We start from the raw sequence: 15,888 nt of genomic DNA on the forward strand, positions 1-15,888 counted from the left end.
TAAATGAAATTTCAGTTTTAATAAGCATAAAATAAGTCATTTGTGTGGATGCAGCATATGAGAGTCTAACTGTTGGAAATAATGTGTCAAATAGCTGAATACCTTGAAATTAACTCTTTTTAAAACTATTTTAAATGGTTTTTTTCTCTCTCATTTAAAATTATAATAATTGTAATGCAATCAGAAATGGTGACCAGTTTCCAGCATCTAAACAATTTCCTCATTCACATTGTTTGTCAAATCCCCCCATACCTTATGTACCCTCCACATCATCACTTTTTTATATTTACCTAAACATAAATATCTAGATATATCTAGAATCACCATAATGTCCATGGCTTAGCCGAATGTCAAATTCAGATGTGTAATGTAAAATGTCATAGATTGACGCGGAACTATCGGATTGATTGTTTGTTTCAGTCGGACTCTATTGAGGCGAGCGAACTCATCTGATCATGTGACTGTAATACAGGACAAAACATTCTTTGATTCCCACATTTAATTTAAATATACGACAAAATAACCTGAAGATTTGTTCTATGAGTTAACACATTACAGAGCGTCAGAAAATGCTGTTAGTTTTATCAGAAGAGCATAAAGAACATTTAGGATTTTTATCTGAAGTGGATCCTGCGGGTGAGTGACAGAAAAACACATAATGTTTACATGTGCTTATTTGTGAATTATATCTAAATATATTCTACATATAAGATTGTTGTGTTTACATTTGTTTATCTTAGTTACAAAGAGGTCAAAAAAAAAAAAAAAAAGGATATGTATATATAGTTGTGTGTGTGTGTGTATATATATATATATATATATATATATATATATATATATATAAAATGCTTATTTTGTGTTTATTTTTAATTTAACACAAATATTCATAATAATCCATGTAATCCAGCGGATTACAAAATGTTCCAAAGAGCATATGTTTGCTTTAATAAAAAAATAAGAGTTTAAAAAAAACTTATATAAACAGAAGAAATCTAATTTGAAAGACTTTTGCTTCTCACTGTATATCTGTTATAAATATAATTTTTTAATGTGAAAGATTGTTGATTAATGTTACTAATTACTGAGTCTACAATTTGCTATTTTAATAAAGCATCATAAATTATGTGATTTTATGTTTCTCAGTTGTTGGGGAGTTTGGCAGGATCGCTGTCGAGTTTCTGAAAAAGGGCTCAACCCCTAAAATATACGAGGGAGCTGCACGTGAGTACAGTAGTGTGGTATTACTACACTCCCTGGCCAAACAAAAAAGTCGCTGTTTGGATTTAAATAAGCAGATCCTTAAGAGCCTATGATTGGATCATTACTGCAGTGATTAATATGTTTCAGCTGGCAACAATTCTTTTAACCCTAACTGATGCAGTGTGTAGCTTCTCATTTCTTAAACAACCATGTCAGAAGACGTTACTTTGTTTCAGAAGGGGCAAATTATTGGCCTGCATCAAGCAAAGAAAACAAGGAGATTGCTGAAATCACTGGAATTGAGTTAAGAACTGTCCAATGCATTATTAAAACCTGGATGGATAGTGGTGAATCTTCAGCTTCACGGAAGAAATGTGGTTGGATAAAAATCTTGAATGATCCTGATCGGAGATCACTAAAACGCTTGAAGTCACATCGTAAAAAATCGACAGTAGAACTCACACATGTTTAATAGTGAAAGTAAGAGCATTTCCACATGCACAATGTGGCGACAAGTTACAGGATTGGGACTAAACAGCTGTGTGGCCACAAGAATGCCACTTGTTAGTGAGGCTAATTGAGAAAAAAAAGAAAAAAAACGAACCCTTCAGTTTGCTAGGGAGCATAAAGATTGGACTGTGGAGCAATGGAAAAAGGTCATGTGATCTTATGAGTCCAGATTTACCCTATTCCAAAGCGATGGCCACGACAGTGTAAGAAGGGAAGCACATGAAGCGATGCACCCGTCATACATTGTGCCCACTGTACAAGCCTCTGGAGGCAGTGTTATGATCTGGGGTTGATTTAGTTGGTCAGGTCTAGGCTCAGTAACATTATGCGCCAATAAAATGAAGTCAGCTGACTACTCGAATGTACTGAATGACCAGGTTATCCCATCAATGGATTTTTTTCTTCCCTGACATCATGGGCATATTCCAGGACAACAATGCCAAGATTCTTCGGCCTCAAATTGTGAAAGAGTGGTTCAGGGAGCGTGAGGAATCATTTTCACACATCAATTGGCCACCACAGATTCCTGACCTTAACCCCATTGAAAGTCTTTGGGATGTGCTGGAGAAGACTTTACGGAGTGGTTCGACTCTCCCATCATCAATACAAGATCTCGGCAAAAAATTAATGCAGCTCTGGACGGAAATAAATGTTGTGATGTTGCATAAGGTTGTCGAAACAATGCCACGATGAATGCGTGCCGTAATCAAAGCTAAAGGCGGTCCAACGAAATATTAGAATATGTGACTTTTTTTTTGGCCAGGCAGTGTATATTATAATGTATTGTTTATGAGCTGCTGGTTTTTGATTTGCTGATGTTGATGTTGTAGGGAAACTCAATGTGTCATCAGACAGCGTCCAGCACAGCGTGGAGGGGTTGATGTACCTCCTCACCGAGAGCTCAAAACTGATGGTGCGTACGTTTAACACTTAACCACACTGAAGCTGCTAATTGAAAGTTGGGGTTGATTTTTCATAGAAAAAATGAAAAATCTGTCATTGTTTACTCACCCTGATGTCAATCCAACATGTATGTTGTTGTCTTTCCAGTGTAACACAAAACGGGAATTTTTAAAGAATCTTTTCCATACAACAATTCACAGTGACCACATCTGTCAAACTCCAAAAAGGACCATAAAAGTAGTCCATACAACCAGTATTAATCTCACCAATTAAATTAATGAGGAAGATCAAATACTGTTGACGAAGGATTTTTAGATTTTTTCAACGATAACGAAGACGAAACAAAAAAGACGCATCATGCCGATAATGAAATGGTTTTAATCAAAAAATACTGTTGACAAATATATGTCAAGAAAGAATTAATCAAAATATTAACAATATGCTAACACAAAGAAAAATTTAGAAAGAATTGATTAAAATAATCCTGTCATATTATGATGGGGATTTGTAAACTAAAAGAGCTGAACACCTGTACAGTGAGCTTTACTACCGGGTTAATTACCTCAAGAACATCCTATATATGTGATATTAATCAGCTACACCAGGGGTTATCAAAGTGTTAAACAGTAAGCCCCCCCTCTCACAAAATTTACAAGACTACATGTTTGTCCTTATGACAATGGGATTATTTAATTTTTTCACCTATATTTGTGATAAAATCACATCACATGAGCCATTCTCCATCTCTATGTTAATCATACCAAACACATGAAGACACGTTGACCTGATATCATGTTGAACGTCATGATTTTGTTCCACATTTTCGGATTTTCTGCATCCTAGATAAACTTATGCAGCTGTTTTCCACTGTGGTGACAGAAGACGTGAGTTGCAACAGATGTTCTTAGTTGACCATTTATGTCATTTGTATTTGCCCATGTATCATCAGCAATCATCAGAATATCATTCTTATTCAATACAAATTTAACCATGTATTATACTGCATTTCTTGTAATCGTTACCGGCCAAATGGCGAGTTTATTCCTCAAACTCCAGTTTGTTTCTTCCTCGATATAACACATCTACAGACGCAGAATATTTGTATGAATGAACAAAGGCAGAGCTTATATGGCTTTATAATAGATGTGTGAGTGCACATGACCGGTTTTGAGCATACACACACTATCTGAAAGAGAGCAGGGAGATTTCATAGAGCAAGGTATAGTAAATCTGCGTGCAAGCGGAGAGATTCGTGCTCTCGCAACTGGTACAGATGTGCTCTCCATGATATGCCTACGTTCATGACATTTAACAGAATTATAACACCGTAGAGCTACTGTCTGTTAAGCTGGACTATGGTCTGGTAAGCCAATTATTTTCATTTATCTTCTCAATAAATTTTTTTTTATTTATTTATCTTTTGATTTTACTTGGTGAATTTATCATAAATCTCTGCGCATGCCCTGGCGCCCACCTGGGGAGGCGCACCTCCTGGTTTGAAACCGTGGAGCTACACCGATGAGCCAGATATTATAACCACTCACAGGTGAAACAAATAACGTAGATCATCTGCTAACAAGGCCACGTCAAGGTCTGGGTAGATTAGATAGTAAACTAACAATCCGTTCTCGTAGTCAGTGTGTTGAATGCAGGAAAAATTGGCAGGAGTAAAGGTCAAAGTTGCTCAGATAAGGGCCAAAGTGTTATGGCCAGACGACTGGGTCAGAGCATCTCTGAAACGGCAAGGCTTTTGGGGTGCTCCCGGTCAGCAGTGGTGATTACCGACAGTGGTCCGAGGATGGACAAACCACAAACCGGAGACAGGGTCTTGGGAGCCCAAGGCTCATCGATGCTCAAGGGCAACGAAGGTTTTCCCATCTGGTCTGAACAGACGGAAGGTCTACTGTGGCACAGACCGTCAGAGTGCCCATGATGCACCTACAATGGGCACGTGAGCATCGGAACTGGACCTTGGAGCAGTGGAAGAAGGTTGCCTTGTCCAATGAGTCCTGTTTTCTTTTACATCACGTGGACGGCCGTGTATGTGTGTGCCTTTTACCTAAGGAAGTGATGGGACCAGGATGCACTGTGGGAAGACGACAAACCAGTGGAGGGAGTGTGATGGTACACCCCTTCATGGCAATGGTATTCCCTGATAGCCTCTTTCAGCAGGATAATGCACACTGCCACACTGCACACATTGTTTGGGAATGGTTTGAGGAACATGAAGAGTTTAAGGTGTTGCCGTGGCCTCCAAATTCCCCAGATCTCAATCCGATTGAGCATCTTTGGGATGTGCTGGACCAACAATTCCAATCCATGGTGGCTCCACCTCGCAATTTACAGGACTTGAAGGATCTTCTGCTAATGTCTTGGTGCTACAAGACACCTTCAGTCTTATAGAGTCCATGCCTCAGCGTGTCAGCGCTGTTTTGGCGGCATGTGGAGGACATGCAGGTTGTCATAATGTTTTGGCTCATCAGTGTATTTCCACAACCTTAATGTAATATTACAAATTATATCTGCACATACAGTGAAGCCAATGAACAGTTGAACTTGAACTACTCAGAATGCGTTGTGTTTATGCCGTTTTTTTAAAAATGTGCTAGACGTAACGCAATATCCTAAACTGTCTAAACATGAGGAACTCACAACAGAATAATTTCTAAAAGTAGCTAATACTTCAGTATATGCTATTATTACACGGGTCTCTGAAATACTCTATTCTGATTGACCAATGGCGCCATCTTGCAGTCTGATATTTCTGAGTAACAACCGCACATCCTGGGATTAAGACATATCAGACCAGTCATCGGGGTATTGCGAGTCATCTTTACTGCTTCGATCTCAACTAAGCTAATAAAATAATTTCTACTCAAATCAGTGTTTCATGTCCATTTTTTATTCATTTGGCAAGTAGTCTTGTAATAAACTGGATAATGAGCAGACGGTCATAATTTAAAAGATAAACACCAAGTGAACTCCGATGCAAACTGGAGGTGTGAATCAGCTGCAAATTCAGCAGTTTCTTCTCTCATAATTATTTTATGTCCAGTTATTTATTTATTTGGTTAGTAGTCAGGTAATAAGCGGGATATTGTACAGTCATCCAGCTGTTATTGCAAATAATCTTACATATCAAACATATTAGTCTTTAATATATTTGATACATATTCATTACTTAAACGAATTACTTAAACATTTGGTTAAAGTTTGGTCTGTTACAGTTTGATACATGTTTTGCATTTAGCACATTATCGTCAACTACATTATGATTTTTGTTGGTTAAATTTATACAGTATACCATTTTAGTCAGAGTAAAATTGACTAAAATTAATTAACATGACGAAATATTGAAAAAATTGTGACTTAAAGAAAAAAACTGCTAAACTGCATCTGAAGTCATACAGAAGCTTTGTGTGAGGAACTGACTGAAATTTAAGTTTCATTTAAGAGTCATTCACGCTCATTCAATAGGCTTGTCACACAAAGCTATTTTATGACTTTACAGGACTTGGATATTCATCTTATGCACCAGAGAATTTAGCGTGCAGCCGTCTTAAGAATTTTGTCTTTGATTTTCCAGTCTAGCGTATTCTATATAGATTTGTGTGGTGTTGACGTTAATGTGTAATTACAGTAGCTATCGAAGTAGATTTACAGGTTATAGAGATGTCAAAAGTTATCATGAGTATATTAGTGTTCAGTGGATGTCATAACAACTGTAAGCAGAGCGTGGAGATTTTAAAACAAGAGTACTTCATTCATAAATAAAGATCTTACCTTCATGCTTTGGATGTACTGATATACCTCTGTGATCACGAAACTCCAATAGACAACACAAAGTCATTAAAAATATCTCTGTAAGACACCTCTGACCATCTCAAGTCATTAACTCATCACGTTATAGTTAAGGTAAGCAGATTTTTTTTAGTGTTAAACCCAAACGGGGGAAGGGGCGCAACTATATATTTATGCGCGCACACACGCACATACAGTTGTGATCAAAAGTTTGCATACCCTGGCAGAAATTGTGAAATTTTGCCATTGATTTTGAAAATATGACTGATCATGCAAAAAAACTGTCTTTTATTTAAGGATAGTGATCATATGAAGCCATTTATCATCACATAGTTGTCTGGCTCCTTTTTAAATCATAATGATAACAGAAATCACCCAAATGGCCCTGATCAAAAGTTTACATACCCTTGAATGTTTGGCCTTGTTACAGACACACAAGGTGACACACACAGGTTTAAATGGCAATTAAAGGTTAATTTCCCACACCTGTGGCTTTTTAAATTGCAATTAGTATCTGTGTATATATAGTCAATGAGTTTGTTAGCTCTCACGTGGATGCACTGAGCAGGCTAGATACTGAGCCATGGGGAGCAGAAAAGAACTGTCAAAAGACATGCGTAACAAGGTAATGGAACTTTATAAAGATGGAAAAGGATATAAAAAGATATCCAAAGCCTTGAAAATGCCAGTCAGTTCTATTCAATCACTTATTAAGAAGTGGAAAATTTGGGGATCTCTTGATACCAAGCCAAGATCAGGTAGACCAAGAAAGATTTCAGCCCCAACTGCCAGAAGAATTGTTTGGGATACAAAGAAAAACCCACAGGTAACCTCAGGAGAAATGCAGGCTGCTCTGGAAAAAGACGGTGTGGTTGTTTCAAGGAGCACAATAAGACAATACTTGAACAAAAATGAGCTGCATTGTCAAGTTGCCAGAAAGAAGCCTTTACTGTGCCAATGCCACAAAAAAACCCGGTTACAATATGCCCGACAACACCTTGACACACCTCACAGCTTCTGGCACACTGTAGTTTGGAGTGATGAGACCATAATAGAGCTTTATGGTCACAACCATAAGCGCTATGTTTGGAGAGGAGTCAACAGGCCTATAGTGAAAAGAATACCATCCCCACTGTGAAGCATGGTGGTGGCTCACTGATGTTTTGGGGTTGTGTGAGTTCTAAAGGCACGGGGAATTTTGTGAAAACTGATGGCAAGATGAATGCAGCATGTTATCTGAAAATACTGGCAGACAATTTGCATTCTTCTGCACGAAAGCTGCGCGTGGGACGCTCTTGGACTTTCCAGCACGACAATGACCCTAAGCACAAGGCCAAGTTGACCCTCCAGTGGTTACAGCAGAAAAAGGTGAAGGTTCTGGAGTGGTCATCACAGTCTCCTGACCTTAATATAATCGAGCCACTCTGGGGAGATCTCAAACTCATGCAAGACGACCAAAGACTTTGCATGACCTGGAGGCATTTTGCCAAGATGAATGTGCAGCTATACCACCTGCAAGAAATTGGGGCCTCATAAACAACTATTACAAAAGACTGCATGCTGTCATTGATGCTAAAGGGGGCAATACACAGTATTAAGAACTAAGGGTATGCAGACTTTTGAACATGGGTCATTTAATTTTTTTCTTTGTTGCCATGTTTTGTTTTATGATGGTGCCATTCTGTTATAACCTGCAGTTGAATATGAATCCCATAAGAAATAAATGAAATGTGTTTTGCCTGCTCACTCATGTTTTCTTTAAAAATGGTACATATATTACCAATTCTACAAGGGTATGCAAACTTTTGAGCACAACTATATATATATATATATATATATATATATATATATATATATATATATATATATAATATAAAATAAGTGTACGTTTTATTTTATATTGCATTTAGAACTATTTTAATAACATTTAAACCTCTAAAAAATGTTGGGTGACAAGTTAATTTTAAAAAATTTGGTTTCCTTTATGTAATGAACTTGCATGTAAAATAATACGAGCTGTCCTGTTTGAAATTTCATGTCAACTACACATTTAAACCAAATTATTAACTAGTTGAAACCTAAAAAATTAAGCAGAATTACATGTATAACAATTAAATGCTTGTATGAAAAAGCGCAATGTGTCATAGCTGTCTGAATGTGATCTGCCTGGTCCAATTTACCTCCGCTGGTGTCAGAAAAATGAACATTTACAGTGACAGAAAAAACATACTAGCATTTTCACGTAGTAAAGGGGTGCACCATCACCATCAACTCTTGGGGAAAAATACTTTCTGTGCTCCCGCACGTAATCCATTTTGATTGACTCTTCTCAGTAGCTTCAATGCAAACAAAGTTAGATGACAAAATTTGGAAGAGCGGAGCTCTGAAAAGGGCGGGGCTGAGTAAGGTGAATAGTGCACCATTTATATGGACTACTTTTATGCTAAATTTTTATGATGCCTTTTTTGTCCTTTTTGGAGCTTGACAAATGGACAGCCGTGTGGAAAGGAGCTTCAAGATTCATTCAGACTTCCAAATTTCTACTTTTGTGTTTCACAGAAAACAATAAAGCCATAGGGGTTTGGAATGACATGAGGGTGAGTAAATGGTTGCAGAATTTTCATTTATTTGGGTGAACATTTCCTGTAACCTGTAACATTATTTCACTCATCCTGTAATTGTATTAAATGTCACTTTGGACAAATCTTTCTTGCACTATAAAAAAGCCTAGCTTACATTTCAATGCGTATCTCTGCAGATCTCTAAGGTGGACTTCAAGGACTCTGTGCTGGTGCTGGGATTCAGCGAGGAGCTCAATGAACTTCTCCTGCAGCTGTATTTAGAGAACAGGAAGGAGATACGACAGATCCTCAGCAAACTCGCCCCCAGCCTCCCCCATTACCACAACCTGGAGTGGCGACTCGATGTTCAGGTATCACTTATAATCCATACTTAATGGTCCAGACTGCTTAACCTCTTCAACTCTGCGGACCTGCTGATGGGTCTAAAAGGGGGCACTATGTTGCAAAAAAAGTCACTCTAAATACATAAGTCAGGCATGTGTGATATCGTTTGAAAGCTTAGAATCTGAACTTTTCATAGATAAACATCACTTCTTTTATGTAACATTTATTTTACATAAAATAACATAATAATGCCTGAAAACATTCACGTTGCAAATCAGCGCCACCTAGAGGTCAAGTGGTAGAAATATTAATATGACTAGAAAAGTATTTTACTCAAATAGATGTCATATATCAAATGAAAGCTCTCATGACTGTACAGTTTATTTTGTTGCCCTAATACCACAGTTTGAATGATTTTCAATAGAATCACAAAGTGAAATGTGATTTCTGTAAGTCATCAAATACAAACAAATAAAATGTCTTTTATGCTCCTATAACTGCTGCTGTAAGCCCCAAATAGCTAAAAACTTTATATCTGCTTTTAACTTGGGCAGTTTTCTAAAAAAATTTTTTTTAAAAAGACAATTTTTTACATGTCTGTGAGCTTGCTTGAGTGAACAATTCAATGTTATATCTTTGATTTCCAGAACAAAATATGCAGTCCAGCAGGAAAAGAATGCTAAACAAATCATCGGAAAAATATGTTATTTACTACTGATGATAAAATACATCATCGCAAAGGGGAGAATCTCAGTTTTCTAAGCTGAGAGATTGAGCTTCTAGTCCACTCAGAGGCCGAGATATTCAATGAAACAATGGGGGTGGTGCATGAACTAAAATTAGACTGAATGTCTATGGACGAGCACATCTGTGAGAGTTAAAATGCGTTAGAGCACCACCTACATTTCAGATCGGCATTTTGTGATTTTTTTTTTTTTTCTAGTACTTGCCATCTAGTGGAATAAAATGAGACTTTTTGGAGGAAGGTGGAGTGAACAGAATCAAAATGACATATCTACAAAGTAAGAACAACAAAAGAAAAAGTATTTTTTTTTAATCAATTTATCATAAGTTTGTAAACATATACAATACTTATTAGTTCTTGAAAAATTTGACAATTTTTGGGCAATTAGTTCACAATATGTGTGATGGTAAGCTTTTAAAATTTGAGTGTAAAAAATTGCAAGCGGCAGAAGAATGAAGAAGTCAAAGGAATAATTCATCCAAATATGATAATTCTGTCATCATTTACTCACCCTCATGTCGTTCTACTTGTAAAATGTGAAGAATATTTGTATGTGTGTGTTTGCTCTTGACTGTAGTTGGCCAGCAGGACTCTCAGGCATCAGGTGAAACCCACTGTGACCATGAAGCTCCACCTGGAGGACAAAGGGCAGCGCAGCGCACGTGTGCTGCAGACGGATCCCGCCACGCTGCAGCATCTCATTCAGGAGCTGGAGCGCGCTCTCGCCGAGCTCAAGAGCAACCACTGCCGCCGCATTCTCCGTAATATCAAATAGTGCCACACTGCAGTCACCTGCAGCAGAAAGAAACATTGGAAAGAATAAAAACTCCCATTGCTACATGTGCAAATATTTCAGGATCTGCCTTTACTCAGGAAGGAATGATCTTGTAATTGACGCACCCAGTTTTGCAATTAATCTTGTAGCGTGCACACCATTGCAACAGAAAACCAGAGTCTTTAAGTGTGCACAGGGTGACAACCTTCAGTTTTGTAGTGTGTATTTGGCTTTAAATCAATTTAATTAATCATAAACCATTATAATGATGGATAATAAGCCTTTGAGTTGTTTCTTGTGGAGAATCGGTGCAGATTACATTGATTACATGTTTAGTTAGTGCCATAAGTATTAACTCTTGCCTTGTATTCAGTCCATGAATTTGTTTTGATGTCATTTTGGGGGTTCACATCCCAAGCAAAAATGTATATGATCAATTTACTGAACTGTCATTGTAGATGCATTTTTGCACCGGGTTCAATAGAAGTTATGCTCAATTGACAGCATTTCTAGCATAATATTGATAGCACAGAAAATAATTTCATTTTGTCCCTTGTTTATTTAAAAATAAGCAACATTTGTGGTCACAGTAGGACACTTTGCATTACTTTACATTTACATTACTTCTAAAGATTTTCTGATATGTCCATTATGTTGACTAATGTGGCCAAGTCCATTAAACCGCCTTATTTTCTCATGGCACATTGTACTGTTAACATTCAAAGTGTTCTCATGAATGTAGTATGTGCGTTTAGTTCTTCGTCCATTCCTGTAACAAAAACATGATTTGTCAATCTCTGCATTTATGATTTTATAAATAAATGCAAAAACAGACTGAAGCAAAATTTTTCTCTCTTTTTTTTTTTTTCCTCAAAATGTCAGTGAGTCATTTTGTCCTTGCTGAGTTTTAGAAAAAGTGTCAGGATAATGATTAATTTGCTAATTGCTAACTTTGAATCTTCAAGTTAGGAAAGTCATTCACACACTTATGATCTACTTGGCATCACTGAGAGGTTTATGGCTTAACTTTAAAAGTTTTACTAAGAACTGAAACCAGTTCTCCCAAGTACACTTCCCATGACACAACTATTTTTAGTTCACTTGATGAGCGCCTGCAATGTTTATAAGTTCTGACACAGGTGTTATCACCTGAGTCAGCATGTTCTACCAGTTACTGCTCCTCAGTTATTTAACCAACGTATGTCTTTGTTTTACATTTTCATTGCCCCTTAGAGAACATAGAGGGAATTTATTTTCTGAAATAGTATTGCATTCCCTCGCAATGGCTTCATCTATTATACATTACTACAGTAACTATATTTCAACTATGGTATTTGTAGCAGGGGTGTAGATTCCAGGGGGGATGGGGGGAGGTAACCCACCAAATAATCATTTTAACTATAAAAAGTTAAATAATTATGTTTATACCATAACCAATGGAAATATGAAAATGCTTCACGCTGCAGTGCGAAGCATAATCTGATGCATTTGTTTCTGAGTGAAAATCAATATTCAATGAGACAAATGTAGGGCGGGACTTAATTTATTCATCAGGAATTGATCGGAGGGTGAAAAATGGTCTTAATATGACAGGTGGTTGGGGGGAGAGGTTGAAAAATAGGAGGGCTTGGTGACAAACTGAAAAGAAAAGTCATTTCAGAGGCAATGCAACTTACATTTTAATAAATAACATGCATTGATGCACTGAAAATGTCATATATATATATATATATATATATATATATATATATATATATATTTATACACACACACACACACACTGGCGGCCAAAAGTTTGGAATAATGTACAGATTTTGCTCTTATGGAAAGAAATTGGTACTTTTATTCAGCAAAGTGGCATTCAACTGATCACAATGTATAGTCAGGACATTAATAACATGAAAAATTACTAGTACAATTTGAAAAAGAAATTCTCATAAAAAAAAATCCTCCACATCTTTGCAGATCCTTGGCATTCTAGCTGTCAATTTGTCCAGATACTCAGGTGACATTTCACCCCACACTTCCTGTAGCACTTGTCATAGATGTGGCTGTTTTGTCGGGCACTTCTCGCACACCTTACAGTCTAGCTGATCCCACAAAAGCTCAGTGGTGTTAAGATCCATAACACTCTTTTCCAATTATCTGTTGTCTAATGTCTGTGTTTCTTTGCCCACTCTAACCTTTTCTTTTTGTTTTTCTGTTTCAAAAGTGACTTTTTCTTTGCAATTCTTCCCATAAGGCCTGCACCCCTGAGTCTTCTCTTTACTGTTGTACATGAAACTGGTGTTGAGCAGGTAGAATTCAATGAAGCTATCAGCTGAGGACATGTGAGGTGTCTATTTCTCAAACTAGAGACTCTGATGTACTTATCCTCTTGTTTAGTTGTACATCTGGCCTTCCACATCTCTTTCTGTCCTTGTTAGAGCCAGTTGTCCTTTGTCTTTGAAGACTGTAGTGTACACCTTTGCATGAAATCTTCATTTTTTTTTTATTTTTTTTTTTGGCAGTTTCAAGCATTGTATAGCCTTCATTCCTCAAAACAGTGATTGACTGACGAGTTTCTAGAGAAAGCTGTTTCCTTTTTGCTATTTTTGACCTAATATTGACCTTAAGACATGCTAGTCTATTGCATACTGTGGCAACTCAAAAACAAAGACAATGTTTGGTTCATTTAACGAACCAAATAGCTTTCAACTGTGTTTGATAATGGCAAGTGATTTTCTAGAACCAAATTAGCAATTTAGCATGATTACTCAAGGATAAGGTGTTGGAGTGATGGCTGCTGTCTAGATTTGATCAAAATGACTTTTTTCAAATAGTGATGGTGCTGTTTTTTACATCAGTAATGTCCTGACTATACTTTGTGATCAGTTGAATGCCACTTTAGTGAATGAAAGTACCAATTTCCTTCCGAAACAGCAAAATCTGTACATTATTCCAAATTTTGACCACCAGTGTGTGTGTGTGTGTGTATATATATATATATATATATATATATATATATATATATATATATATATATATATATATATATATTATTATTATTATTATTAAAACATCAAAATGTATGTACTTTGTAAGTTGTTATTATAAGAAAGTGTTTTGTTTCAAATGCTTTATAACAGAAACCTTTTATACTCGTTTGTTTAAGATCTCAGAAGGGGGAGTCCGTTAATTTTTGTTTGCTGTCAGTGTGTGGTGTGTGACGGGGTCAGTCCACACAGAAGGGACTCTGTAACAGGTGGGGTTCCCAAGGAAGGAAGTCTAAAATCAGGTTTGGTGTAGAGAACAGACCTATCATTACCTCAACTAACGCTGATGTCAACTGTTTATGATCACAGATGCACATTGTGCGAAAGCACTCAGTCACACAGCACAGATAGACCAGCAGAGACATCACTTATTTTTAAGGTAAATTATTGCATTAGATTTATAGACATTGCCACATAAAGTCACACATGACCAGTAATTCTATGAGTCATTGGATTCATTCATCTGTCAAATGACTGTCTTCACACATTAACACATATCTCCAGAGACAGAGTTGTAATGATTGAGGTGTGACTAAATGTCAATTAACTAGAACACTGGATTTTGGGTGGTTCGGGTGTGTGACAAGGATTAACGGTTGACCTAAAAAATAGCTTTTCAACACATCTGATCCATATCTTACCCTGACAATATCTCGCAAGCAAGTTAAAATCGAATGATGTTTAAAGGTTGAACCAGCTTCTAAAAGCGTCTTATCTTTTGCTATTTTCGTTTTTTTTTTTTTTTTTTAAAGCAAAGGCTAAAGATCTAACGTATTTAATAACTATGTTGGGTAGCAATAAATTAAAAGCAATAAGTGTCAAAATAATTGATGTTGGTTTTTGAGCAAATAAGCATTTGCATTTGTTATAAAACTTAATGTATTATTTAAATGTATCATTTATTTCCAGTGAATTTTTTTTAATTGTATTATTATTGTTAAATTAGCTTTTGAATTAATGATATAATATGTATAAAATAATTGTAATGAGTTAAGTAAATAATTACTAAACTTTTACTTTAAATGTACAAATTTTTTTAAAGGGATTTAAAGAAAATGTTTAGATAAATATACAGGATTCTTCTTAAGTAAACATATCCTTCAAAAATAGTTTAAAAATAATTAAAGCTTTTTTTTATTAAAGTTAAATAAAAAATAAAGTTAATAATAATAAAAATATTAAATATACAAATATATTTATATACAAATATTTATTTTGAGCAAAACAAATTCATAATAATAATAATAATAATAATAATAATAATAACTACTCAAAATGAAAATAACGTTTTCTTGTGCAGTTGCTTTGTGTTTCGGCCTGGATAATAATTAAGTGTTTATTTATTTACTTTTTACTATACATTTAATAAAGTTAATAAAAAAGTTAATAAATACATGTATTAATTCATTAACTTTATTTTACTTTTATTTATTTGTTAACTTTAACTTTTTTTAAATAGCAAAGGCTTTATATATATATATATATATATATATATATATATATATATATATATATATATATATATTTACTAAAATGTTACTTTAAATGTACACATTTTAAAAAAGGGATTTAAAGAAAATATTTAGATAAATATCCCAGATTCTTCTTAAGTAAACATCCTTCAAAAATAGTTTAAAAATAAAGCTTTTTTTATTTTTTATTCAAGTTAAATAAAATGCGATGTTAATAATAAAAAATAAATAAATATACAAATATATTTATTTAAAGATATTTATTTTAAACAATTTAATAATAATAATTACTCAAAATAAAATAAAGTTTTCTTGTACTTTAGCCTGGATAATAATTTATTGTTTATTTATTTAAATTAAAAAAGTATTTAAATTTTAAAAAATACATAAAAAGTTAATAAACACATTTATTATTGTATTTATTTTAATATGATTTATTTTTGTATATATATATACACACACACATTTAAATTATAAACTTATTATAAACAATTGTATTATTTATTATTTAACATTTGAATTTAAACTTTATTATTGAAAT

At 35.1% G+C, this 15,888-nt stretch overlaps 1 protein-coding gene across 2 annotated transcripts; it reads left to right on the plus strand.

Annotated features, from left to right (window-relative positions):
• The first annotated feature begins 432 nt into the window (after positions 1-432).
• On the plus strand, positions 433-11,685 carry LOC127438154 (COMM domain-containing protein 2-like). 2 transcript variants are annotated; one of them, XM_051693501.1, is made up of 5 exons: positions 433-636; positions 1,144-1,221; positions 2,541-2,623; positions 9,173-9,346; positions 10,643-11,685. In XM_051693501.1, the coding sequence occupies exons 1-5, from the start codon at positions 570-572 to the stop codon at positions 10,838-10,840; spliced, it is 600 nt and encodes a 199-aa protein (XP_051549461.1). In that variant the 5' UTR covers positions 433-569; the 3' UTR covers positions 10,841-11,685. The 2 variants fall into 2 exon arrangements, with proteins under 2 accessions (XP_051549461.1, XP_051549462.1); XM_051693502.1 differs by lacking the exons at positions 433-636; positions 1,144-1,221; positions 2,541-2,623 and adding an exon at positions 8,556-9,011.
• Positions 11,686-15,888: the final 4,203 nt, after the last annotated feature.

This window comes from Myxocyprinus asiaticus, chromosome 49, assembly GCF_019703515.2.
Source record: "Myxocyprinus asiaticus isolate MX2 ecotype Aquarium Trade chromosome 49, UBuf_Myxa_2, whole genome shotgun sequence".
Classification (NCBI taxonomy): domain Eukaryota; kingdom Metazoa; phylum Chordata; class Actinopteri; order Cypriniformes; family Catostomidae; genus Myxocyprinus; species Myxocyprinus asiaticus.